Below are 27325 nucleotides of genomic sequence, written 5' to 3'. Positions count from 1 at the left end.
AATCATAGTTGATTGACAAACAGCTGACAACACTCTTTGAAAGCTTCAAAAACAATGTGAAGCATGTCAGTTGTTGGAGTTGTATGGCGCACTTATGGAATGAATACAATGAGATGACAGGGTAGAGGTTTAATACTCCATCAGCACCCCATAGCCAGTGCTGTAGTGGATGACAATATGTATTAAAAAAAAAAAAAAAAAAAAAAAAAAAATAATATATATATATATATATATATATATATATATATATATATATATATATATATATATATATTTCACATTATATTTATGTTTTTCAGATTATATTTATATTTAGGACATTATATTTTCTAAGCTTGTCATAATAGTTCATGACTGTTCACACACTGCTATAGTTTCAACATATCACTGTCATTAGTACTGTTTTGCTGTTCTGTTTGGTGTCAAATGCACATACCTGTAGCCACTGATTCATGTGATTAACATTTGAGTACCATGAGTTTTGTTTCAAACAAAATGATACTTTACATTCCACATTCAGGAGCTAGAGCAGTCACATTTCACCTGAATTGAATCTTAAAACTATATTCATTTAATCTAATAAAAGTTTAATCTAATTACAAAAAAATTATAATGCTTCTTTCCTAATGAATATCTAAATTTTTTTAACCCAGTTGTGTCCATGGTCAACTAATATTTCAGTAAAGCAAACGCTCATATTTGAATTATGTTTGAAGCGATAAGATTAAGGGGTACTGTATATTTTTTTGGAACAGTTATCTACAAAAAATATGTACTGGTTAAATAAAGAGAGGGTGTTTTAATGCCTTATGAATGGACCTTTTGTGTTGTCACTTGTCACAAAAGTACATGTAAGGTCATGCATATCCTTCATTACTGTGCTACCACAACACTGTTGTACATTGTGTACTATTTCACAATGCTTTTTGTCTATTGTTCCTTTTTGTCTTATTGCACTTACCTGACCTGAATAGGTCTCAGCTTTGTGCCACTATAATTACAAGTAAGAATGTTAAAAAACAAAAGAAGTATAAAGGGATTTGTATTAGGGAATCACAGTATAATGGTAAAACGCATTATTTGTCAATTTGTCACAATGCCATGGAACCATTTACATGAGGATAAAAGTAAAGAGGGGAAAAAAAACATGATGTGTTTAGGTAGAACAATTAGTCTGTTTATAAAACTGTTTATAAAAATGCAAAAAATCATCTAATCTTCACTCTAATTTTTCTACACAGTTCTCCAAAATAATTATATGAACACCTAAAATATTTGATATGTCTTATATATAGTGCCAATACATACATGTTTTATATTTTCTTCTAAATGCATTTAGACTACACATATATTAAAATATACGTAAACATTGTTCATCTGGTAATAATTTGACGATTCATACTGTATATATAAAAGTTACCACCTGGGTTTAACTAAGCAATTAGTTAAGAGCCTAGTTGCTGCCACTGTGCAGCAGTCTTTATAAATCAACGGTGTATGCAAGCACATTATCAAAGTCGTATTAATTCTGGAATGTTTAAGAATTTTATTTTATTTTATCAGTACTAATAGAGTGACTTTTAGTTAGCCTATTTCATAATGTAACTATTGCATTAAAATTGGCAATCACTTTTAATATTGATCAGGTGGCAAACAATTTGGCTCTAAGTGGCCAAGATCGCATAAAGGGGTAATCATGGTGGCATCCAGAAATCAACAGATATGGCAGCGATACAGCATGTTCTTGTGCTTAACTAGAGACGGTGCCATCCGCGGAGCCGTGTGGTGCATGTAAATTTTTTCATTAGGCAAAACTTCAGCCCTCTTCATATTTTGCCTGAGGTGGCTATTTAAAAAAAAAAAGTTTCGCCTTCCAAGGCAACAGATTTTGGAACTTCTTGACCTGCTCGGACCTGCGCTTGCCAGGTCAACGCGTCGTTCTTACGCTCTACGTCCCGATGTCCAGCTGCTGGCAGTGCTAAGATTTTATGCTACCGGGAGCTTCATGGAAGTCCTGGGAGAAGGCTACGGCCTCAGCAAACCCTTTGTGTAAAGGTTCGTCCTCGCTGTTACCAACGCCCTTCTGTGCCATGCTGGGGAATGAATCCGACTGCCAGCAACACGCCAGGAGGTCCAGTAGGTGCACCAGAGCTGCCATGTTATTGCCAGCATTCCTAGAGTCCTAGGCTTAGTGGATGGAACACTAATTCCAATCTCCACTCCATCAGTGCTTGATCAGGCATACATGTTGCAAAAGGGATATGCGGCAATAAATGTCCAGGTAGTGGTGGATCACAGGGGTCTAATCAATAACCAGGTGGCAAAGTGGCCTGGCAGCGCCCATGACAGTTTTGTCTGGGCCAATTCTGCTGTAGATGAGCAAGCAGAAAGATTATTAGCAGCAACATAAAAAAAACCTTAAAGAAATAGGTGCCTACAGTACAAATGACATACAAAAAATATTTACACAGACCACACACACACACACACACACACACCACGGTCATTGGTGTGACTGTTGCTGAGCATCTATGAAAGAAACAAAAACAGACCATCAGATTAGTGACTGTGAGGAAATGAACATCAAAATATGAACAACGAAAAACTGGCTTACCTTTTAATGGCAGCAAGATTGGTACGAAGATTAAAGGCCTATTGAACTGCGCCTCTGCCAGGGCATGCTGTTTGTTTGGCCAGCTCCAGGCAACACCACCAACTTTTCATGGTGAGAATTTGCGTGCTGTGGACATCGCCCTGGCAAGGACATGCGTTCTGGAGGCAGTGGAGTAGTGTACTCTATAGGCTTGTGCTACCAGGAGAGGAGGGTGCTGCAGGTTTCTGAGTAACCGGGGAGCATGGTTTACTGGGAGGTGGCAAAGATCTGGCCTCTGAGTATGAAGCATGCTCGGCATCACCTCTTCTCACATCAATTTCCTCACAGATTCCATAAGAGGCTGATTCTCCCATTACTAACGCCTTCTCCTCCAGTGGTGTTAGTGGCGAAACTGAACTGGAACCAGCACCTGTCCTTGCCTAGTCTCTTCGGACTGCAGCAGCTCTCACCTTAGCATGGCTCGAAAAATCGTGCTCTTTTTCCTCACATCCTGTCAGTCTCTGGGTGCACCTGAACCGGAGGCAGCCATCTTCCTCGCAGTTTCATTCCAGATTTCTTCTTTAATGCTGTTGCACACGTTCTTTCTAAAGCTGGCGAAAAGTGTTGCCTTGTGGGTGAACACCTTGTCCAGCAAAATTTCTATTTAATCTGATGAGAAGCTTGGTGCCCTTTTCTTTCATTGCCTCTTTTCTGCCATCTTCTCAATCTTATTCCTCTCTCTGTTTAGTGTAGGTAGGTTGCTTTTATTGAATGTTTTAACCAATGGCAATTGAGAGTGCGTTGCACATAAGTAACTGCAGCTGTTTGTCAATCAACTATGATTCAGGTATACAATCATAGTTGATTGACAAACAGCTGCAGCACAGCATTCGTTTCACCGTCACTACAGGTTACATGAAAATATTAGCGACTGTTTGATGATTTAATTTATATATTTGTCTATTATCGCAAGCTATTGATAAGTTAACCCATGTTGAAAAAAAACATTATTTGAAGAATTTAGTGCAATGTTTAATTTGCATAGAAAGTGCTGTCTTTCTTAACGCTGTCATGCAAAAGGAGTCAAAAATCGATTCCTGAGCAACCGATGTCAGCTAATTCAGGACCTTCACTGTAGACAGCGCCTTGTAACGTCAGACGTAAGAGGCAGCGACTTAAAAAGACTCCTAATGGACAGTTCGGGAAACACACTTAGAAAAGTAATCACTTTACATAAGATATATCTTAAGAGTCTTCTTAGCGTGCTAAGAGTATGCGTTATCAGGAAACCGGGCCCAGGTATTTCCATCAATTTAGTTTTTCTTTACGCATATTCCAACATGACAATCCCAGGATTCTTCAGGTTCGAATTGTGAAAGAGTGGTTCAGGGAGCTTGAGACATAATTTTTGCACATGTATTGTCCACCATGACCTTAACCACATTGATAATTTCTAAAACTAGACACTACTGTCAATACAATATCTTGGAGAGAAATCAATACAAAAATAAATATTGTGACATTGCATAAGTTTATTGAAACAATTAGGGTAAAAAAAAGTAAAAGAAAAGCTAAAAAGATAGAAATGTATATTATAAATCAGGTATGAAATGTTTGAAAGACATTTTGCAAAAAAAAGGGGACAATTTTCTCATATAGGGAGACTTTTATTTTGGACACCTTGTGTTTCAATTCAGGATTACTACAACCCTGAAGTAAATTTACTATATTTATTTAACTTCATATTTTAACCTTGTGATTGTTTTCTTGCCTTGGAAAAATGCAGACTGAAATATTTTGTAGGGGTTTTTTGTAAGGTATTTTTATGTGGAAATTCTAATTCAGTTACTATATTAAGTATACTATTGATTTTGTACAGGTTTGGATGAAGTCGACAGCATTTACATCTTTGCTGACGATGAGATCATTGAGTATGATGGAGAAATGGCTGCAGAAACATTGGTGGAATTCCTCTATGATGTGAGTAATGCTGATCATTAAACCTACAGTATATTGTATGGCCAAAGCAATAATCTGCATTTATACCATAGCATTATTGAGTCCTTGATTTTGATTAGTAGGGAACTATACTTTTTGTCTGGTAATGGAACAACAATTTACAGGTGTTATGACATGAGTTATAACAGGAATTCATTTGGTTTATGGACAGTCCACTACATTTAATGTGACAAGGTAAGAGTACAAAAGGATAATGGAAACTTGCTATGGAATAAGAAGAATAAAACACTTTATTGGAAAATAAATTGCAAATGTAGGATTATTACTATATTCTGCTAGCTACTTAAAAACAAGCTACATAGGATTTAGTCTAATAGGTATGTGGTTAGGAAGCACATATATTACTTTAATAGGACATAGTTCAAAGGAACTAAACCATTCAAATTGTATCCTTTCTGCTAAAGGCTAATACATTTAAACTGAAGATTAATTGCACTAAACTTTTTTTCTTGGTAAGACAATGTAATGAGACCATGAAGTTACATAGAAGCAAATTACACCTTCATTGTTGACATACAGATATATTTCACTCTGTTTTGTCAGGTTATCGAGGAACCAGTGGAGATCATTGACAACGATGGAGAGCTAAGAGGCTTTTTTAATCTTGAGGAGGATATCAAGTTGGTGGGATACTTTAAGAATGAGCATTCCCGACGTAAGTGTTGCCCAGTGGCTGTATTTTCTGTGCTGCATAACACTTATGTTTGTTTTTGTTCAGTTATTGATTACACCGTTCATGTTTTATAGTTTTTTCACACTGTATGCATAATGTTCTTCCTGTTTCAGACTTTATTGAATATGATGATACTGCTGAAGAGTTTCACCCTTTCATCAAGTTCTTTGCCACTTTCAGTTCAAAAGTAAGCAAAACTCAAAAATTTCCATACATTTTTTATTAAATATTATTATACTATAAATATTTTGGGTAATACTCAACCATGACAATTAAAAAAAAAAAAATTACTAAAAAAGGACAGTTTAAATACTATCTACTACCTAACCTACTACTATATCACTATAATGATACATGTTAAAATGTGTCTGTCTGTTGGGGGAGGGGGGGGCAATCAATTTCTGATAAGAGGTCCTTACCAAAAGAGGCTATAATAAATAATATAAAATATTATATTTATATAAATATAAAATGTGTACAGCAACAGACAGACAGCAGTTTGTAAAGGGCCTTATTTCTTCATCCTCAAAAACAGTATAAGGTCTGTATCAATACTGTAAAATAAACATTTTGGTCCTTTTTATATTTTAGTATTAGCTGTAGGGCTTAAGCAAGCCAATTAGACTTTCCCCTAAAGTGACCTTATATAAGAAGACACTTTGCCCCAGTGACTATTAAGCTCTGATATTTTCAGGTGGGGCATGACATACAGTAACAATAGCTGTCTATGTACAGTAAGTAGATTTACTGTACAAGGAAAAGGAAATTACAGTCACACATTTACAGACATACTTGAGAGATTTTTGAGAAATATGTAAGCTTGTTAAAAAATTGTGAAATATGGGACCTTTTAGTAAGTTAGTTTTATTCAAAATAGCTAAATCGAGATAACAAAATCATAATGTCGAAATGAGAATAAAGCTACTTTAGCATGCATTTAATTTGATATTTTGAGTTATGTCATGCCAGTGAATTTTAAAAATTCTGTCACTTATCTTTTTAAATAGATACTTTTACATTGAAACTGGCAGACACTGATAAATAAAACAAACATACCATTCTATTTGCGTAGATCTAGTTGCACTAAATCCTTCCATTAACCATATTGTAAGGTAAACCATGATGTCAACAAAGCCAGAGAGAATCGAGCATGCCAGGTCAAAAAACAAAAAAACAAAACACAATTTGGATACAGGTAGACAATAGATTTGTCTACCTTTATCTGAATTTTGAGTGCCTTTTCAATGTACTGACTACTGCATCTGATTGATCAGATTGCCCATAAACTAAAACTGGATATGAACGAGGTGGATTTTTATGAGCCCTTCATGACTGTGCCTACCACAATCCCAGGCAAACCTTACACTGAACCTGAGCTGGTTGACTTCATCGAGGAGCATGAGAGGTAAGGCCTTATAACAGGCATTTTTTTTTTTTTTATAATATAGGAAAGTAGGATTATAATTTTGCCTGATTGCCAATTTTGTTTAAATTTAAGGAATGTTCCAGGAGCAGTGTTACTGTACAGATTAATGTTTGCCCTGCTTTAATAGGCCTTATTCTGCTGAGGAGAATATAAGAAGTTTTTTTTTTTTTTTTTTTGCAAGACCATTAATTTCGTCCTGTAAAACAATTTTTTTTATTTGGTATTTAAAATAGTTTCATTTTTCTCTAGACCAACTCTGAGGAAACTTGAACCCCACAGCATGTATGAGACCTGGGTAAGCTTTCATACCTGTATAAATTTAGACATATATATATTTTTAATTGTGATAATGACTAATACATTGGTTTAATATGAAGTAATCAGATTAACATAAATATTAATTGATTAATTGATTGATTCCTCAGGAGGATGACATTAATGGGCAACACATTGTAGCTTTTGCTGAGGAATCCGACCCTGGTAAGCCAAATGGATAAAAGTAGATAAGAAAAAGGAAATGTTCTTACAGTTGAGATAAGCTGATTTTTTTTTAAAAGCTGGTAGAGTGAGAAGCATACAGTTTAGACTGAGTACATACAGTAGATACAGCATCAAAAAGAATTATACTGTAGCAAGAAAAGCATATACATTTTTTGTCCTTACCACCTTTGCTTCTGCTTCTAGCTTTTGTAACAATTGAAGGCATGTCGGAGATGTATGTTCTGATATAATATGTTGTCTGTTCATTAAAACCTTTCACAGGCTCCAGTAAATATTTTAATCAGATGTTTGGGTTTACTAAATTTTCACAGTGACTTTTAGAATAATATAATATAATATAATATAATATAATATAATATAATATAATATAATATAATATAATATATATACCTTTATTGTCCAACTACTGAGGAAATTCAGATACTTCTAAACGTCTAATATCTTTTTTTACACTATATACAATATATAGATCTTAGACAATAAATAAAAACTGAAATCAATGCTAATGGTACAGCCTTAAAGCAGAATGAAGGAAGGTAACGCTATGGCAACGCTCCATCACACAGCTTAGATGAAGCAGTCTTTTACTGACTGAAATGCCCAGTGCTTTCAGAGCACTGAGTGTAATTTATATTGAAAGACACTATATTCCATATTCTATATTGTTACTAAATTAGCCTACCTTACACACTTTTTTGTGGGTGCTTTGTTTGCATTGTTTTTTTTTTTTTATACACACCTAACTTAGGTTAATAAGTTTAAGTTAACTTAAGGTTGCAGAGATACACAAACTTTATAGTTAAGTGAAATTTGCCCCAAAATTTTATCCACTTTATTTGGAAGTACCACTTGAAATATCTTATTCGAGTTGATATACTACAGTAGGTTCTTTAAAGTACTTCAAAGTGCTCTAAAAATACAAAAGTACAAGTTCTCCACAGTTTTTTTCTGCATATATCCATATATACGTTTTGAATTCCTTTGCTCAGTATGTTAGCTACAGTAGTTAGCTACATCAATTCTATTCTTACAAGTAGGCCCATTTGAGAGGCTTGCAAAAAGATTAAAAATTTATCTTTAGCCCAGAGACCAAGTGAGCATGATCAGATGCACAGCTAACCATTATACACTTTATTCATGTTATTCTGTACTTTCATAATGACCTGTCGGTTAATTCTGTAAACTTGGATCACTTGAACTGGTGGAACTGTTTTGTTTCTGTTCTTGTGTTAATTTAAAATGTAATAAGGTAAAAGTACAGATTTTTCATAAAAACATTTAGTGGATAGAAGTAAATTATTTAAAAAAAAATTATGTAAAATATAGATGCATGAAAAAAAAAATACTTGCCACCGCTGAGCAAAATGACCACATGAAAAGAAACACTTTCAAATGTTAAGACAGATTTTATGTTATGGCATAGATATAAGTACATATAGAAGAGAGTATTGTCTTATGATTAACCTTTAACCTTCAATTAGATGGTTTTGAATTTCTGGAGATCCTGAAAGAGGTAGCCCGTGAGAACAATGAAAACCCTGAACTGAGCATTATCTGGATCGACCCAGATGATTATCCACTGGTGAGAATCTCCATAAAGTTAATACTGTTATAAAAATAATAATTGACACTGACTTAAAAATGGATTACAAAGTTTAAATGTAAGCTTTGTACACCACTGCTACTATAATAATACTAGTACAACCCCTGAAGTCACCTACAGTAATATGCATTAATATTTAAAAACCTGTTCTCAGCTTATTCAGATATTCTTTAACATTACTGTTATTGCAGATGATTCATGACCTGGTATTGAATTATACAAGCCTCATGACTGCAAAAATATCTTGAAATGATTTTTGTGTCTATTTCATTTAGTTGGTGCCCTACTGGGAAAACACCTTTGGCATTGACCTTTCCTCTCCACAAATTGGTGTGGTGGATGTGAAGGATGTAAGACCATCTTAACAAACCAGTCTGTTGCCTGAAGGGCTGTGATAAGATCAAAGCCTGTCCAGTGCCTGAAATGCTTAGCTGTGTTCTGTAAAAGTTTGTGAGTGTTGTCTCTAAGTTGACTACCTGAGTCTTAAATACTCAAAGTTCAGAGTATCTCCAAGCATGCCTGCCTGCGTTGTAATTTTCTGACCTTCCCTTTTTCTGTAATTCTATTTTAGCCTTTGTCTATGGTTGATGTCTAACCTTCTTCTTTTGGCTAATCAATGATATGACTTTATATTAACAATTGTTTTTTTCTGGTTATAATGCTTCTAATGATCTTTCCCCCCTCAAAATTCCAGCATGGGTTTTTAAAAAGTATTTCTTAACTTCACAAGTACTCCCTACTTTTAACACACAAGGCACAACTCATTAATACATACAGCTAATAAGTAACATCAAGGCATGTTAGAAATGGGGAAATCTTCAAAATGTGCAAACCGCATTGGTTGCATTGGCTTTAGACTAATAAAATCTCTTTCTCCCGATTTGTTCTCTCTAAAATTCTTTTTTTGTACGTGTTGTACAGGCTGACAGTGTATGGATGAAGATGGATGACGAGGAGGACATGCCCACTTCTTATGAGCTAGACAACTGGATTGAGGATGTGCTGGCGGGCAAAATTGACGCTGACGATGATGATGACGATGATGATGACGACGACGATGATGACGACGATGATGACGACGACGATGATGACGATGACGACGATGATGACGATGATGACGACGACGATGATGACGACGACGATGATGACGATGATGATGACGACGACGATGACGATGACGACGATGATGACGACGATGATGATGACGACGATGACGACGATGACGACGATGACGACGATGACGACGATGATGACGACGACGACGACGACGACGACGATGACGACGACGACGATGATGACGACGACGATGATGATGATGACGACGATGATGAATAAATCCCTTCCATCATCTCAGGGATATTACCATGTTAAATGGCATTAGCACAAATAGTTTAATGACCATGAATGTGAAGTTCAAAGTTCTTTCAAGGCTTCAGTGTCCACACATCATGGTAATCACTTCCTGGTTTTGGAAGCTTTTTGCCTTTCTAAGGCAGGAATCCATCTAAAACCCTTGACACTTCAAGGGCACATCAGCATTTTTTGACTGGTCTTTTTTTATAATGCCCTATAATGTTACCTAACTTTGTAAATGTTCTAAATCTTCTTGTCCAAATTTCTAATTCTAAATCAAGTTCAAACTGAAGTTATAATTTTAAATGTTGCTAGTTTATGCTTATTTAGCATCCTCAGAAAAAAAGAGACAAGTTATCTAAGAAAGTTACATGGCCACAAATTTTTAAAAAGTTTTAGTAATATTATGTGTAGTTGCACTGTCTTTTTATATGTGAACCCTTATTTGAGGAACATTCTGTACCATGCAATCGTGATTCTTACCCTGTCATTTATAAGAGAAGCTATTTTCATTGGGTGAAATGTTCAATTTCATAAATCACTTTATTTTTTTGTTTTTGTTCAGAAGGAAGGAGGCTGAAGTCACATAAATGTCTTAATCTGACCATCTCTTGTGGAAAGAAATAGATGTACAACAGAAGTAAACTAAACTGGAGTAGCTTTTATCCAGTGTTGGAAACATGTGAAGACAAAAAGAACAAAAAACAAAACCCGTATTCCATTGTCTTCATTTCAATGTTTGTGCTTGTTTGTGAGAGTGTGTGAAAATTTTACGACAGGTGTTCAAGTCAAAGTGGACTTTTGGTTTGGCATAAAAAACGAAACATAGTTATAAAAGTAAATTTTTTATTTATATATAATCCCCTGCAACACTAATGCTGGGTTTCAATAATCCTTAGATACCATCAAGGTATAACGTTTTCTCAGTTCATTGGAGCCATGATTAGACTGCTTGCTTAATCTCCGAAACACTGGGCCTCCTGGGGACAATTACTCCTTTGATGGTCCAAACATGCTGAAATGGCTTGGAGCTACGTCAGAACTACGCGGGAAATGTGGCAATAACTCGCAGCCAAGTTCCTGTAATGTGCAATTGATGTTTATCATTGCGTGTACAGTTTGCCTAGACAGATACATCTCTTCCACAAGTTGGCAAAAAGTTATCTGGTGATTTTAAGGATCAGACACCATTTCAATATTTAACTGTGACTAAGAGTCTCATCACCATACTACTGTATGTTTGAAGTCTTCTGCACATGTCAAAAATTTTACATCTTTATTCACAAGACATTTTATTACAACTTCCGGTTTGATTAGAACGCCCCTCATATTAAAAAACAAAACAAAACAAAACAAAACAAACAAACAAAAAAAAAAAAACATGAGTTTATTTTAATCAAAATCAAATGATAAAAAATAAAAAAATTACTCAATGTGCATGGGTAGAAGTTTGGAACACCATTATGGTTGCAAAGTCTTATAATTTAAATTGTGACCTTAATTTACCAATAAAAAGAATGAATGTCTAAAAGCAGGAAGGTTACAAAAATACAGTATATCCAATAGCTTTTAATTTTAAAATTAAATAAAAAAGTAAGCAAAAGGCATTTGTGGAAGGATGCAAGGACAAAAGGAGTTATTAACAAAAAAAAAAAAAAAAAACAACACTTGGCCAACTGTTAAGCATGGGTGTGGATGTTTTTGTCATTTTGTGTGCCAGTGACCCAGGAAACACTGCATGGGTTTATAGGAAAAAAGGATGGAATCGCAGGACATTCTGTAAGGACATTTTGTAAACTAATTCTGTAAACTAATGTGTCAAGAAACTGCAGCAGAAAAAAAGTTTTACCCACAACATAAAAATTATCCTAAACATACCTGAAAATACACCATGATCAAAAGCAGAAGCTGTTGAAATGGCCCTCACATCTCCTGATTTAAACATCATGGAAAATTTGTCGATAGATCTCAAACATGCTGTGCATGCGGGACTTTTCTGAATGAAGTAATAGTTACCAAAACTAAAATAATATTAGTCAGTCTTAAAGTTGGCATCACAAAAATTTGCAAGTTCGGAAATCTGCCAAAGGGAGTGTTACTAAATATTGAGATGTGCAAACTTTTTTTACTTGCACAATTTTTACAAATGTTTTTTTTAATTCCTCAAATATAATTCCTCATATAAATTCCATCGATCCACAATATATCCTTTTAATTTAAAAGTTATCTAACTTAGGTGGCAAGTCCCGGATCATTTCCAGACAGCTATTAAGGAATTGTAAGAAACAGGAAAATCAAGTCTTGCTACAGGCAGTACAGGCTGGGAAATGCAGGTTACAAATGATTAACTGCTGAGATATGTCACTGGGTAAGGTATATAAACCTTTCTGTGAAGGCATACAGACACAAAAACACATCCAACAAGTGCAAGCAGAACAGGGCAAGAGAAGAACAGGTAAGAATTAGTATTTGAAGGAAACCTACTTACATATATAAAATATTTCTTAAATAAAAGTAGATTTAGATGTAATTTGTGTAAGATTTAGAGGATAATAATAATAATACTAATAATAATACTAATAATAACAATAAACTACTACTAATAATAATAAGTTTCAATATTATATATTGGCATATTAATTATAGCATTATTAGTTTAATTTTTTTTATGAATAGTGGGATTTTCTGTTGAAAATACTCCTATATAAATACAAATGTTGTATACATAATTCTAAGTTAATTAATAAATGAATAAATTAAAGTAAATAGAGTAATATTTATTTCACACACACAAATTTACAAGATTTTATAGCTAAATGGTTATGATAATAGAATGGTAATGGTAATAGATGGTTATTCTTTTTCTCAGTTGTGTGCTGTATCACCCAAATAAGCTAATTTACTGATTATGCTTAATTGTGTACTACAATTATGTTTACATATTTTACTTGCACAATTTAGGGATAAAACATTAATTGTAATTACATTACAACTAGCTCAGCGTGAGATCGCAAAGCACATACACCTGAAAATACCTGCACTTTATTCCCCATTCTTTATATTTGTTCAATTTTTTATGCCGTTTTATTTAAAAAAAATGCTGTTTTTACTGTATGTAAAATTCAGTTTTTTGTCACCTGTGACAGTAGTTTACTTGTATATTGAAAATCAATGTAAAATTGATTATCAGTGTTTTTCAATTCATGGTGTGGTGTTGTTAATGTTAAAGCTGTTATACAGTATATATATATATATATATATATATGAGGATTAAAGTTAGGTTTCTTTCAAATAGTGAAATGTGTGTGTGTGTGCTTGTCTGTTGATGGATGGATGGATCTGATTACACAGAACACAGTTACACAGGCACATGAGAACATACTGTTTTATTTCCTGATTTGCATGCATGACTGATGTTTTTCTTTGTGTTCTACAGTTATCATGTTTCCAGGAATATCACAGGCAAAACCTCAGGGTAAGTGGACAACTGAGTATTATAAAATGTAATGTATGAATCATCCTCTGAATTGAGTAATGCAGAAAAATAGTGGCTAATCCAGTCCTGTTTTAACTATTGCTTAAACAATGATGACATGTACCTACAGTAAGATGTTTGGCAAAGTATTACGAGATGAACAATTTTGATGCCAAATCATTATAGATTTATTATAAATGTATTAAAAACAAAAAGGTACAATACATATAATTACATTTACTGTATTATTACAATAAACAGGACATATAAAATATATTATAACTGTGAATGTTTATTTTGGGGAACTATGTAAAAAAGTCAGAGTGACAATAAGATGTTTTATCTCTGCATTTTCATCTATTTTAATAAGGAGGCTAAAAGTTTGACCTAACTACATCATATACAGAATCAGCCCACAAAATGTATACTTGCTTCAGGAAAACAAAAAAAAAAAGTGTATCAATACTTTATTTCTTTAAATTAAATATAATTATTTATAAATTAATACATTCTGTATATTTTTGCTTCATCCTAATGTAAATGTTTCCATGACATGACACAAATTGATCATTTATTGTGCCATTATACTGTGATTCCCAAATACAAATTTCATGTGTACTTTTTTTTTTTTTTTTAAGATTCTTACTTTATTATACTGTAATGATGCAATTAGGCTGAGAGACCCTTAAGTAAGGTGATTGCTAAATGACTAAAATACTAAAAAAGCACAGTATATTATGAAATGTTACACAGTACATAGACGTTTGAAAAAAGGACAGTAATGTATGACACACGTCACGTTACTTGTACTTTGTGACGCTTGATAAAACAAAAGGTGCATTCAGAAAACATTCAAGAAAAATACCTTCTCTTCATTCAACTAGTACATATTTTTGTAGATACTTGTTCTGCAGAAATATACAGTACACCTTAATCTTACCGATTTGAACATAATTCCCATATGACCAAAAAGATTAATCTTTTATTACATTTTTTATTAGATTATAATTTTATAGTTTCAAGATTCAGATTCAGATTAAATGTGACTGCTACAGTTCCTGAATGTGGAATTTAAAGTATACTTTTGTTCTAAAAATCCCCGGTTATCAAATGTCAGTCAGGAATGTTTACTGAAAATGAAAGAACAGAATGAAAAAAACAAACAAAACAATACTAATGACAGTGATACTGTGAAACCATATCAGTGTGGGAACAGAGATGAAAAAGTCTGACAATATAGAAAATATAATGCCTAATAATTATGAACCTATTTTTAATTATACAGAATTTTGCCTTAATTTATATTGACATAATTAAGTATTATTACAATAAAATTTTGTTATCATTTACAGTGCTATATGATTTTATATATAAATAGTTATTTAAATAGTCTTAAAGTGAGAGTTTAAAGTAAGATGCTTGTCATGCACCCGTCTTGACTGTGTTGGCGTCATTGCAGCTCGCTTATTTCCCGGAGCTCAGAATGACTAGAGAACACTAACACGTTTTTAATTTTAAGAAGAGTTACACTTTTGGAGAAGGCTAAACTTTAAACCATTCATGTTTAAGAAATCACATCTAGCGTTTATACATTTTTATTTTACATTATTTTAACACAATCAAATAATTAAGATGAGCATACTGTACATGACCTAACAAGCACTTCGCTGTACTTACTTATGGGTATAATGCATATAAAGTGCATTAGTGCTAAGAACTATTACTTATCTCCTAATGTTTATTCTATGTCTGTGTGTGCAGATTTGGTAATGATCTGTATGGATCAGCTGGCTGAGCGTGTGAATGAGACACGAAGAATATGTAAAGATTTGCTGAAGCAGGGTCTGTTGAGTGAGGACACATACAGGACCATTGTAGCAGCTCCAAGCTCTCAGGATCGAATGAAGCAGCTGTTGCAGGCTTTGTCTAGCAAAGGACAACAGGGAAGCAATGCACTTTACAGACTACTACAGGAATTTGAGCCTGAGCTTACTCTACAGATGGGTATGTTGCATAAAAGTTAATTTTGCAGATTTTATTTCTCATATTTCTATTTTGATGTATTTTCTCGGAGCATTTTGTTTAGCTGACTATAGATTATTAATTTTTTTTTTTTTTATAAACCGCATAAAAACATTAATCTTCAATATATGTTCTTGTTTAGGTACAACTATTGTATGTATATTTCACAGAATGTAAAACTAATGTATTGACTGAGCACAAAATAAATTTACTAGGCGCACTTTCTTTCTGTGGTATCAAAATGACAGAATCCTTGATTTAAGTTATTAATTCTCATGTTTAAAATTTACTTGGATACTGAAAATTTCATGCATACTGTTGTTTCTCCTATTCAGAGCATGCTGCATATGTGCATATGGTGAGGAAGAAGCTCATTCACTCAGTGAGGCAAGTGGAGCCAGTGGCCAACCGAATGCTCACCCAGGGCCTGATCACGGAAAGCGAATACTTCCAGGTGTGTGAAAAGGATGGAAGCAAGGCGAGGATGCGCTGCATGTTCAGAGTTTTGGATGAGCATGGGATGATACAGAGTGACGGGTTCTACAATGCACTTTTCCACTGTGAGCCTTTACTGTACCGTGAGCTAGGTCAGTCAAAACTACTTTCATTTTCTATGAATTGAAATTTTGAAACCATTTATGAGCACAGGTTTTAAAAGAACATTTTGTAAGCAGCCATTGATTTATGCCTTATTAGTGTCTTTATACATTGAATATTCAGTTTAAATGCTTTGAGTCTTTTTTTTCTTCTTTTTACTACAGATTTATTAGTATGAATTAATCATAATATAATAGTATAATAATATGATTTAAAAATATATATTATTGAATTTTTAGTTCCTTAAGAATTATTTATGAACAATATACTGCAAGTCTATGAGAAAATTTCTATATTCAAATCTGTTTTCAAGTTGTCTTATTTTCATTTCTATTCGTTTTGCACAGTACTGAATTAACTTAGTATTAAAATAGATAAATACGTTGCATGTTTTGCATAATGAAACATAATTCAAGAATTGACAATTTTTTTTTTTTTTACTGTTTTTAACTTTTTTACTGTTTTTTTTTATTTTACTGTTTTTAAATTGGTGGACAATTTACTTTTAATATAAACAAAAATGCTCCATATGGAACTTTTTAGTTTCATATATTTTGTAGATTTTTCCACCTCTTATGTTAGGTTTACATTTACATTTACATTTACATTTAGGCATTTGGCAGACGCTCTTATCCAGAGCGACTTACAAAAAGTGCTTTAATGTTTACAACATTGGATACATACTTACACTGGGTTAACTAAGTTAATAACTAAGTACCATTAGTCCAACACAACTGAGGTTTCTAACCAGAAAGTCTAATTTCTCATTTCAGAAAAAGAGCGAGTGCTTCAGATGTGTGAACTTGATGAAGGAAAGAACCAATCAGTGCATCTTATGCATAAGGGCAATTTAGAAGAGAGGTGGATGGAGTTGAAACACAAAGAAAAGCAAGTTGAGAAAGAGAAGGAGTTGCTGAAGAGAGAGTGGGACCTTTTAGAAAAACGGCAAGCAGAGATGAATCGGGAGAGAAAGGAGGTCCTTGAAATGAAACGTGGACTTGAAAAATTCTGGCAAAACCAAGATGAGAAAAAGGATGAAATGAATTCTTACTTTCTTACCAGAAGAGAAGAGCAGAGAACGACAGAAGCATGGGAGCACCTAAATAACAACAGCTACCACATAAATGTGGACAACTTTGTGCCATTTGATTGATCTCCATTAATCACATTGATATCACACAATATACCTTTCAGTCTGAAAGTCTGTACAGAGTTGTGTGATCATTTTACATTTAATAGATATTCATCTGATTTAAATATGCATTATTGTACAAGCACTTTTGTGAATAATCTGTATGTGCTAATTTATGTACTATTTTAGTGATCTGTTACATAGACTCAGCTTTGAATCCCGATTTAGCTAAATTGAAGGAATCATAGCTCAGGGTTAATCATATTTAAACAAACAAAAAATTTGTTTTTTAAATATTTGCCTTTTAGTATGTATATAACTACAAAGCAATGATCTTTCCACACAGAAAAAGAAAGAAAGAAAAAATGGAAAGGAGCTGGTTCCTTTTTGTACCTTAACCCTTTTGTGTACAATGTTGATGTTTAACCTTTTATCATTGAAACATTATTGTAAATGTGTACTATGTACAGTTTGTAAATTTGGCTTATTCAAAATATTGTTTTAAATCCTAATTTTTATTTTTAGGATCCTTTATTTCTATTATTTTTCTAAAGTACATTTTAATAAAATAAATCACCTGAATATTTGTGCTTCTTTTATTAAGATATGTCCAGTAGAATGTTATTGGGCTTTTTACATGTACAGTACATACTGTAGCTAGGCCAAAACCTAAGGTATAGTAGATGTGATAACTAAAGTAAACTTCTAGCAACAAAAACAACCGTGTTGGTAGGTCTAGACAGTAGGTCTGTTTCTTCATAGTGTGTATTAGGCACAGAACTATAATGATGTAAATGCTATCCGACCACTTACATGTGAGACAAATCAAGCAAAGGTACTGACATCTACGTAAGCTGTTGCCTTTTCTTTTAGATGAGTCGCAGGTCGTATGTATGTTATTCACAAACATACTGTAGATTGAGGAGCTCAGTTTGTGCAGTCCGAATGAGTGATCTTGCAGGGTAGTTGTGCTTGGATGTTTAATAACCTACAATAGGTGCAAGAATTTTATAGTCACAGTAGAATCTGACATCAGAAATATTAACTTGTTGTTCTAATAAATTAGGATGAAATATAAAGGAAATCAAGGAAAAACAAGGCAAAAAAAAAACAAACAAGTGGTACCTAAAAAAACTATCTGGTTCAAAATGTGCTACCTGATTAATGGGTTATTGCTTTCAGATGTATTTTTAGAAGCAAAATAGATTAGACATGAAAAATGCATCGTAATGCACCTGGTGGAAACATGTGTTGAATAGAAGAAATGATGTTGAAAAACAAATATGGACTATTTTATTCTAGAAATTACAGATTTATTTTAAACAGTGTAAAGGTAAAAAACATATTAAAACCTTTGCAATGACTAGGTGAGAAATAAGAAACATGTTATGCTTCAGTGTAACTTCTAATTAATACAGTATGTGCATTTGATGCTTTGCAAGAAGGTGCATTAAACAAACTCACATTTACACAATATACACACCTGTTTTCCAGTAGAAGCCACACCCAGTGGTGTCAAAAGTATTCACATTCATTACTTGAGTAGAAGTATAGATACTAGGGTTTAAAAAGACTTCTTTAGAAGTTAAAGTATCAACTCAAGCTTTTTACTCAAGTAAAAGTGTAAAAGTACTGGTTTCAATACTACTTAAAGTATAAAAGGAAAAGTAACGTGAGGGGAAAAAAGCATTAAGGATAAAAGCATCAGGCTGTGCCACGGGCCTATATACTGCACTAACACCTTATAAAACAATTAAAATGTGGTGTTGTTTTTTTTGTTGTATTTTTTAATGGCCGTAGTGGTTTGGGATACTGTATACGGCAATTGAAAAAGAATGCATTTTAGTACAATGCAAATACATTAAAGAACCATATATGTGTACTACTGAGCATTAACATGTTTTATGGAGAAGAAGATATAATAACTAGTTGCCTATAAGTATTTTAATGGTGCAAAAAGTTAAACTTCAAAGGCATGTCATCGATACCCTTTATTGGAATGTAAATGTACATCCAAGCTTAGCTGTAGAAATCTGTGAGGGCAACATACAAGAAAATTAGTGTACCCAGGGCAGGCTTAGTAACAATTACCCCTGTATGGTTGTCTACAATAAACATTAGTGCTGTCAGAATTAATGATTAATACAAGTGATTAATCAATTTTTTTTTGGTGGTTGGTTGTGACATTTTGCTCGAATCTTGAGTCTCTATCACGGACATCTTCGTCTACTTATTACAACCTTATCAAATGAAAATGCTATTTTATTCAAATGTCCTTGCTGGAGTGTGTGACGTGATGTCATGTGCAGGTGCGATGGATCGTGTACCAACCAATAGTAAGACTTCTCATCCAACCACAATCAAATTTGCTCCATCCGGATGGCGCAATTTATCTGGATGTTTTTTTGTTTGTTTTTTAAATGACAAGCTGAAATAAAATAGGAGTAACGAGGCTATTTTTAAAATGTAAGGAGTACAAAGTATGTATACTTCGTTACTTGACACCTCTGGCCACACCTAACTCCTTTTATCCTAAGTTTATAGACACCAGCTAAGAATGCTATTCTAATTATAATTGATTATGAAACACATTGCATGGTGTGTACATCATATGCATTATGAAACATTTATTTATATTTGAGAGGTGTGGTGCTGTATTGTGTGGACATAATATTATACACATATACCATGACAAGTGTCAAAACTCAAATCAGTTAAATTAACATTTTAAATAATATTCTAAAACAAATATGATTTTTTTGACAAAAAGGTATTTGCTAAGCACACTTACGTTCTGTAATAATAATAATAATAATAATAATACTTTTTTATTTTAATTTGATAATTTTTTTTTGTAAAATGCTTGTGTGAATGACAATTTTATGGATGCTATTTAAATATATTAAAAATGAGTTAAATGTACTATAAGTAAATTGCACTTTTATAATAGTGTGATTTTTTTTTGGTTACTTATGAACAACATACTGATATTTCATAAAATTTTTCATGGTTTTCTTTTTTAATTTCTATTTATTTTGCACTAGCCCTTTACATTTCGGGTACAGAACATAGTAAAGGCTTAGCAATGACTAGGTGAGAAACAAATTCTGAAAATTTGGGATGAATTGTTTACTTCTGTAATTTAATTTTACTTCTGTAAAATGAAGTTTTTTCATGTTGTCCTACAGCAAAGAGCAGAAGGATGTATTAAAGAATTTACATTCACACAATGTAAACACCTGATTCCCAGCAGAAGCCACACCTAATGTCATCCTATGTTTTCAAACACCAGCTAAGTGAATGCTGATCTAATAATAACTGATTATTAAAGGCGTTGTATTGTGTGTCTCTCTCTCTCTCTCTCTCTCTCTCTCTCTCTCTATATATATATATATATATATATATATATATATATATATATACAGCGCGCATGTACTGTTTATTATAACGTGTGTGTGTAAAGCAAAAGAAAGTTTCATTTAAGAGGTTAAACATCCCTTTTCTTTGAGCTCACGTAATTTAACACTGTGCCCCATCACACACACACTCCTCGCCTTTACACTAGAGATGAGCAAATGCAGATTTATCTGGGTTAAATAACCTTATCCTTGATATGATTCACGAATTACTAATCCTTCTCTTCCTTTACTCTGATTAGTTAAGTCCTAAGTTATCTTGTTGCTAACAACAACATACATAAATACAAACTGATAATTACACAAATAATTTGTTTTAAGTAGTTGTTAGCTAGTAACTGTAGAAACAAGTGGCTGACTGAGTTGTTTAGAAAACTTCCTGCATGATTAGACTCAAAATAGGGGGAACTGATTCGTCTGATTCATCTAAACCGTGGGGCTTGGCGGATCCGCCGGACTCACAGCGCGGAGTGAACCAGCCAGATCTGTCAGACTCAGCGTGTGTTTATGAATCCAAGGATTCGGTGGATTCTGAGGATTTGTTGAGTGCCCCTTGTGAAGAAAGCTGGTAAAAATAGGCAGAATCCATATCACAATGATATAAACCGCAGCTGTTTCACTTTCACAGATTGGACGCAATCTGATTTTAGTAACACCAAACATATTTGTTACATGATGGTGTGATGTAGATGTGTATTATGACAAACTTGGATAAAAAACGGCTCTGGGATTTGTATCACATCAGGCTGGTTTCCAACACAACACAACTTCACCACAATGGTAATGCTAATGATGCTAACAGTGTGATGCTTTAGCTAAATGTATACAATGACTGTATTATATGCATGAAAACTCAAGCTCAAATTTCAGCTTTACCATACTTTTTAAAATATCTAAAACTTAAAAAAAAACTAATTATACCAGATAGTCTTTAATCCGTTTTTAACCCATAAAAATGAAAATATTAGAGACTGTTGATATATTTATAATTATTTTAATAATTTGTTTAATTTTCATTTATGTGAAATAAATTTCATTCATTTTTTATTCTCGTTTTATGGTCAGAAACAAAAAAGACTCAAAATACTATTATGTCCTTACTGATTCATCTAAACCGTGGGATTCAGCGGATCTGTCAGACTAGTAGTATGGAGTGAAACAGCCTGTGAAAAGGATCCTGTGACTCGGTATGATGGAAACACTGCTGGAAACTTTTTTAACAAGAAGCCACTCTAATGACACTTTGGTGCGCGGGTGCACACACAAACAGAATGACTGCTCTCTGACAGAGAGGCTATTACCCACAATCCAGCAGTGTCTGAAAGAGAAGAACCATTGTCTCAGTTGTGATCATGTGACGTTCGGCAGACAAAGTGCATGCGTTCTACCTCGCTCGTTTATTAAGTTAAAATTAATTAAAGAATTTAGCTTATCTTGCAAAACACTCACAGACCAAGTTACTTACAATCCAAGGTTCCACTGTGTATATAATAGGTGCAAAAACTCAAATCATTTAAAATTCTGATTTTATATATTTTTAAAACATGTTCCTTTCACACTGATAGTACTTCATGGTATGGTTAGTATTAGCATGAGCCTTGAAAGATACTGAAGTAAGACCCATAATGCCCGCTAAGCTGCTTTTCCAGCCACATCACACTGCCCTGCTGCACTTGACCATTGTTATCAGGACCAATGTAGCCAGCTGAGCTTAGTGAACCACTGTTTCCAAAACAGCAGTAAGCACTCCAGTAATAACGCGCCACTCTTACATTATTCCCAATTACTTGATTCCCAGGGACTACACCAGTGACAATGTAAGCCCTATCACAGTTTTGCTGCATTGCTTTGGCCATATCTTCCTCCTGCTTTTTCCACTGACCACGGTTGAAACTAGGATCTTGAGGAGCTGCGTTGGTCAGCGTCGAGGTAGCCAGCATGGTGTCTGCATTGTGAGTGTGGTAAACAGGGAACAGGTGGCCCTTGTCATAGCCAGATCCCTCATAATCACTGTTTAGAGCCTGCCGCTGTCCTCGATTGGGTGACGGGACGTTGCCCTGAGATGCCATACATACAAGATTTCCTCCATCTAACTTTAAAAGTCAAGACAGAAAAGGGCTGTTAGTTTAAAGAAAAATTTTATACTGAATGAAAAGTTTAAATACAATAGTAAGTAAAAGCAATAAAAATCACAGTATGATAATTTACCACCTAGAATCAGTTTTTAAAAGTATGAAAGTTTTGGTTGGTTAAAAAAATTATATATATATATATATTATCACCAGAGCTACTTTTGAAAAAAAAAAAACACTCAAACCCATTCTTCATTACCCAAAGAGCACAACGAGGTAAACAACCACGAGTACCAAGGATTTGAAGACATCATTGGAAATGGCTAACATATGTGCTTATGAGTCTACAATACATAAAACAATGAACAAGTGTCCATGGCAGGACACTACAAAGAAAGCTGTTGCTTACTGGAAAGAACATAGCTTCACGCCTTAGCTTTTCGTAAGATATCACAGTGACGCCACAGCGAAAAGGTATTAGAAAAATGTTTTGTGTACTGATTTTGTACAAAGATTGCAATATTTGGAAAGAACAAGCTGCAGTACAGTATGTCTGACGTAAAGTCTGGTGGAGGAAACATAATAATTTGTTCTTGGCGAGCTTGCAGTCATAGTGGGGAAGATACAGTATATTTATAGATCTATAAACCAATATAAACCAATGTTAGCATTTAAACAACACAATAACTTTAAATACAAAAGTTTAATATTTAACTTAAAGATTATTATTATAAGTTGCTAGTGTTGAGAGTACATATAATTTATTTCCTAGAATTTCTAATTAGTGCTGTATTCATGATTTGTTATAAAATAGAACATATTAAATAACTACAATGACTTTGATGTGCTTCTGTAAACGTGCTCAGTAGTGTTTATGATATGATATCGATGAATGAAGTTGGAGTATTCATGGCTTTATAATGTAATAAGTTACAGTATTTTGTTCAAAAGAATGGAATTAATGATTCCAATAAGTAATATTATATTTTATTTATTAGGAATGCCAAACACAATGTTTGTCAAAATAATGCAGGTTAAAGTTAAAAGGAAGTTAAAAGGTTAAATCAGAAACAGTGTAAATTAAAGAACATGTGATATACGACATAATAAAACAACAGCCAGTGGCAGAAAATTCTAGAGCAAGTCTAACCTGAGTGCTATATGGTCAGATAATGAACGCCTGTAAAGTTCATTGCTGGCATGTTTTTTGTAAAATATGCAAAAAATGTTTGGCTCTTTCTCACATTGTAAGTTTGACAAAACACATCCATCAATTTGCATGTTTGCAAACATGAGCATTTTTAAAAATATATTCACACACATACACATGCAGACATATTTATTGCAAATTTTAAATTATTACCTGTTAAACAGCAACTTGTTAAAAATGACCCAAAATACAGGTGCAGTATAATAAATAGCTATTTTTCAACATAATAACTATTCTGACATACTTTTCATGTCGTCATAAATGTTCTTACCTGTGGTTCCACATACCAGCGATCAACCCTGTCAACATCTGCACGTCGAAACTCGTAGGCTGAGTAAACAGGGATTTTATTCTTGGTGTCATACAGAGTGGCATAGAAATATTGGGGTCTCTCATTTTGGTCGAGGAGGCACTGGCATATCTGTGTGTAACGAGTGTTGTCCACTGAATCGTACAACACTGTTGGATGGATTCCTGCAGAAAAAAAAAACTGAGGACACTTTTTGAACGTGGAAACCTCAGACAGGGTGCAAGCAGGCAGAAGGAAGAGGAGATAAAACATGCTGGGAGGCATTGTGTTGGCAGCAGGAAGACACGAGAAATGAGAAGCATTTTTAAATACGTACAGGTGCACACACACACACACGTACACCCCCCCCCCCCCCCACACACACACACACACAGGTACCATTTGCCTTGTGTTATTTATTGACCACTCTGGCAATGTGTCTGTGGGTTTTTATGGGAAAAAACACAGCTTGTAAATAGATATCTTTCGAGTTCATGGAATGAAGCATTTCTGATTAACTTTAAAAAAATGTTTTGAAAATTAAAAAGGAGGTATCCACATACCAAACTGCCAATACTAAAATCTTAGAAAATAATTCAGTATAACACCTTTTTTCTTTGTAAGACATGATTGTGCCTATGTGTTTAATTTCCTAAATTATCATAAAGACCACAGGAAAAGAGCTGCTCAATTTAAACACATGTATTATTGCACTTAATTGAAGTGATTAACTGCCTGTCTTTATGATAATAAGAAAAGTACATCCGTTCTGTATACAGTACATACTTTTATTTCTCTACAGACCATTCTCCACAGATACAGTATGTAGAGTAGTCTGTGCCCACACATTTTGGCATTAGATACATTGGTATCAAAACAGGTGTTAAAAAAATAATCATAAAACTCGAGCTGCCAAGGAAAGACAGCATATGCTGAACTATTTACGGACAAGTACAATTAGGGACCTGTGTACTATTTAAAGGAAAATTCCACTACTGCAACTTGTAGTCAACAGTTAAAACAGGTCGCATTTGCCAAATGTTTGAAACCACAAGCTATTAAAATAATTCAATGTACCTTGCCATAGGTTGGAATACCATTCTTCCAAAAAATAAACTTCCTTGAGAAATATATATAAACCACTTAATTGAATACAGGATCATAGGCACCCAAGCCTCAGGCATGTCCTCAGGGACAGAAATGCAGCAAAAAAAATTGTAACTGCTGGTAATGACAGAAAGGCACCACAACACCCAGTGCACCACTAGTTAAACCTGTTACCATATGTTTCTATATTCACAAGACACTAAACCTCAGTGAATTGAGGCCGAGTCTGTGGCCGCTTGCTGTTGGCTGTGGTGCACTGAACTTTCTGTCATTACCAGTTTAATTTTTTTGCTGCATTTTTGTCCCTGAGGACATGGCTGAGGCTTGGGTGCCTATGATCCTGTATCCAATGTACTGATCAGTTAAAATAACTTTTCTTTTTATTTAGTTATTTTATATACTCTCTATCTGGCATAGTTTTACTTCACTTGAGCTCTTAAAAGGAAGTATTTACAGTAATACTTCCTTTTAAGAGGTCAAGCTGAGCAAAATTATTATAATGATGGATGCATTATATATTATGTATATATAATGCATCCATAAGTGACAGTTACATATCTTACAATCTTACACTGCCTCTATTTTCCAGCTCAGTGCCAACAAGGAACCTTCTACAGTACAATCATTGTTTGGTCTTGCACATTCCACAAAAACCATGAAACACTATGATACATTTTAAATATCTTACAAGTATTTCTTTTGGTTATGTAATGGCACAGTGCCTAAGTACCAACATAAAATTCATACAATGGTCCTAGAGGTGTGGTGCCATCCATTTTAGTGACTCATATTCAGGTTTGGCATCATGCCTTACTGTAATTTTTTACAATTAGAATTGTACCACCTTTGACTGGCACAGTTTACTGCCTTTAAGGTAGGTCTTGCTGCAGAGAACAACAACATTTGACAATGTTACTGAATTATAATTATGGATTTATAAGCAAGGTTTTATTAGTCAGTGAAGCTCTAATTTACAATGTGCATGTACAAAAAAAAAAAAAAAAAAAAAACCTAAGCGGTTAGCCCATGCTCCAAACAAATCTTTCATCCATTTAAGGCTTAGCTTACGAACCATACTGTAGCACCCAAAAGTGCTGGTCTAATCTCCTGGTGCCAGACACTGTAGCACACACCCAGAGAAGCCAGAGCTGTCCCAGTGGCATAATAGGCACTCAAAACATAGGTGGTTTTAATGTGAATGGTCTTAATGTTATGGCTGATCATTGTATACAGAATTTCATACTTAGGAATCCATTTACTGAGACCTAGTGCCTTGTAAATATAGGATACAAGTGTTTAGTCATATAATCAACCTGATCAGTCAGAATGACATTGTACTGATTTACAGTGAGATTTACCTCTAAGGGCCCAAGCAGTGACAAACTATCCCCTCAAAATTGTACAGCAAAACATTCCCATACAGACATTACCCATAGCTTACACTCCAGTATGCCACTTTTTTCCAGTTTTCCAGTGCCAGCAATGAAACTTTTACTCCTGTATTTTAGTTCGGTACATTCCATGAAAATTATAAAACACTATAATGCGTTTTAAATATCTTACGGGTACTTGTTTTGAGAATGTGATGCCACAGTGCCTAAGTACTTCCCTAAAATTTACACAATGCTCATAGGTGTTGTTTCATGCTTATTTCAGTGAGTCACACTAATCATAATGATTTCAGTAATTTTTCCCAAAAAAATAGCAAAACCTCTTAAAAGCAGACTCACTTGCCCATATTACCTTAATTATCATGAGCTGATGAGCAAGGTTTTGTTAGGGGTATTCAAACTACTATTAACATGTGCATGTGCACAAACACATTTTTGCGTGTTAG

At 33.9% G+C, this 27325-nt stretch overlaps 3 protein-coding genes across 4 annotated transcripts in view; 2 read left to right on the top strand and 1 right to left on the bottom strand.

Moving 5' to 3' along the window:
* Positions 1–10878, top strand: part of casq1b (calsequestrin 1b) — a 31981-nt gene extending 21103 nt beyond the window's left edge. For both annotated transcript variants that reach the window (XM_053480041.1, XM_053480042.1), the window contains 9 exons: positions 4473–4573; positions 5156–5267; positions 5399–5472; positions 6560–6690; positions 6961–7006; positions 7137–7191; positions 8694–8794; positions 9091–9165; positions 9737–10878. In XM_053480041.1, the coding sequence (XP_053336016.1) occupies positions 4473–4573; positions 5156–5267; positions 5399–5472; positions 6560–6690; positions 6961–7006; positions 7137–7191; positions 8694–8794; positions 9091–9165; positions 9737–10150 (1109 nt within the window). In that variant the 3' untranslated portion in view covers positions 10151–10878. The remainder of the gene's footprint in view (positions 1–4472; positions 4574–5155; positions 5268–5398; positions 5473–6559; positions 6691–6960; positions 7007–7136; positions 7192–8693; positions 8795–9090; positions 9166–9736) is intronic.
* Positions 10879–12466: 1588 nt separating this feature from the next.
* LOC128508716 (uncharacterized) lies at positions 12467–17745 on the top strand. Its single transcript, XM_053480174.1, has 5 exons — positions 12467–12623; positions 13605–13643; positions 15405–15647; positions 16001–16252; positions 17036–17745. The coding sequence occupies exons 1-5, from the start codon at positions 12527–12529 to the stop codon at positions 17413–17415; spliced, it is 1011 nt and encodes a 336-aa protein (XP_053336149.1). The 5' UTR covers positions 12467–12526; the 3' UTR covers positions 17416–17745.
* Positions 17746–21788: 4043 nt separating this feature from the next.
* Positions 21789–24705, bottom strand: wu:fd46g04 (endonuclease domain-containing 1 protein). Its single transcript, XM_053480188.1, has 2 exons — positions 24364–24705; positions 21789–22903 (listed from the first exon to the last, which is right to left on the bottom strand). Exons 1-2 carry the CDS (start codon positions 24664–24666, stop codon positions 22397–22399), a joined length of 810 nt encoding a protein of 269 aa, XP_053336163.1. The 5' UTR covers positions 24667–24705; the 3' UTR covers positions 21789–22396.
* Positions 24706–27325: the final 2620 nt, after the last annotated feature.

This window comes from Clarias gariepinus, chromosome 20, assembly GCF_024256425.1.
Source record: "Clarias gariepinus isolate MV-2021 ecotype Netherlands chromosome 20, CGAR_prim_01v2, whole genome shotgun sequence".
Taxonomy (NCBI): domain Eukaryota; kingdom Metazoa; phylum Chordata; class Actinopteri; order Siluriformes; family Clariidae; genus Clarias; species Clarias gariepinus.
Note: the sequence above shows the minus strand (reverse complement) of the source record. Positions and strands in the feature narration are given on the sequence as shown.

Excerpts from the sequence above, each read along its gene's own strand:
- LOC128508716 (XM_053480174.1), top strand. The coding sequence starts at position 12,527 with ATGTCACTGGGTAAGGTATATAAACCTTTCTGTGAAGGCATACAGACA. Across the intron at positions 13,644-15,404 it reads ATCACAGGCAAAACCTCAGG|ATTTGGTAATGATCTGTATG; the intron begins GTAAGTGGACAA and ends CTGTGTGTGCAG. Across the intron at positions 15,648-16,000 it reads TGAGCTTACTCTACAGATGG|AGCATGCTGCATATGTGCAT; the intron begins GTATGTTGCATA and ends TCTCCTATTCAG.
- wu:fd46g04 (XM_053480188.1), bottom strand. The coding sequence starts at position 24,666 with ATGCCTCCCAGCATGTTTTATCTCCTCTTCCTTCTGCCTGCTTGCACC. Across the intron at positions 22,904-24,363 it reads GCTGGTATGTGGAACCACAG|TTAGATGGAGGAAATCTTGT; the intron begins GTAAGAACATTT and ends TGACTTTTAAAG.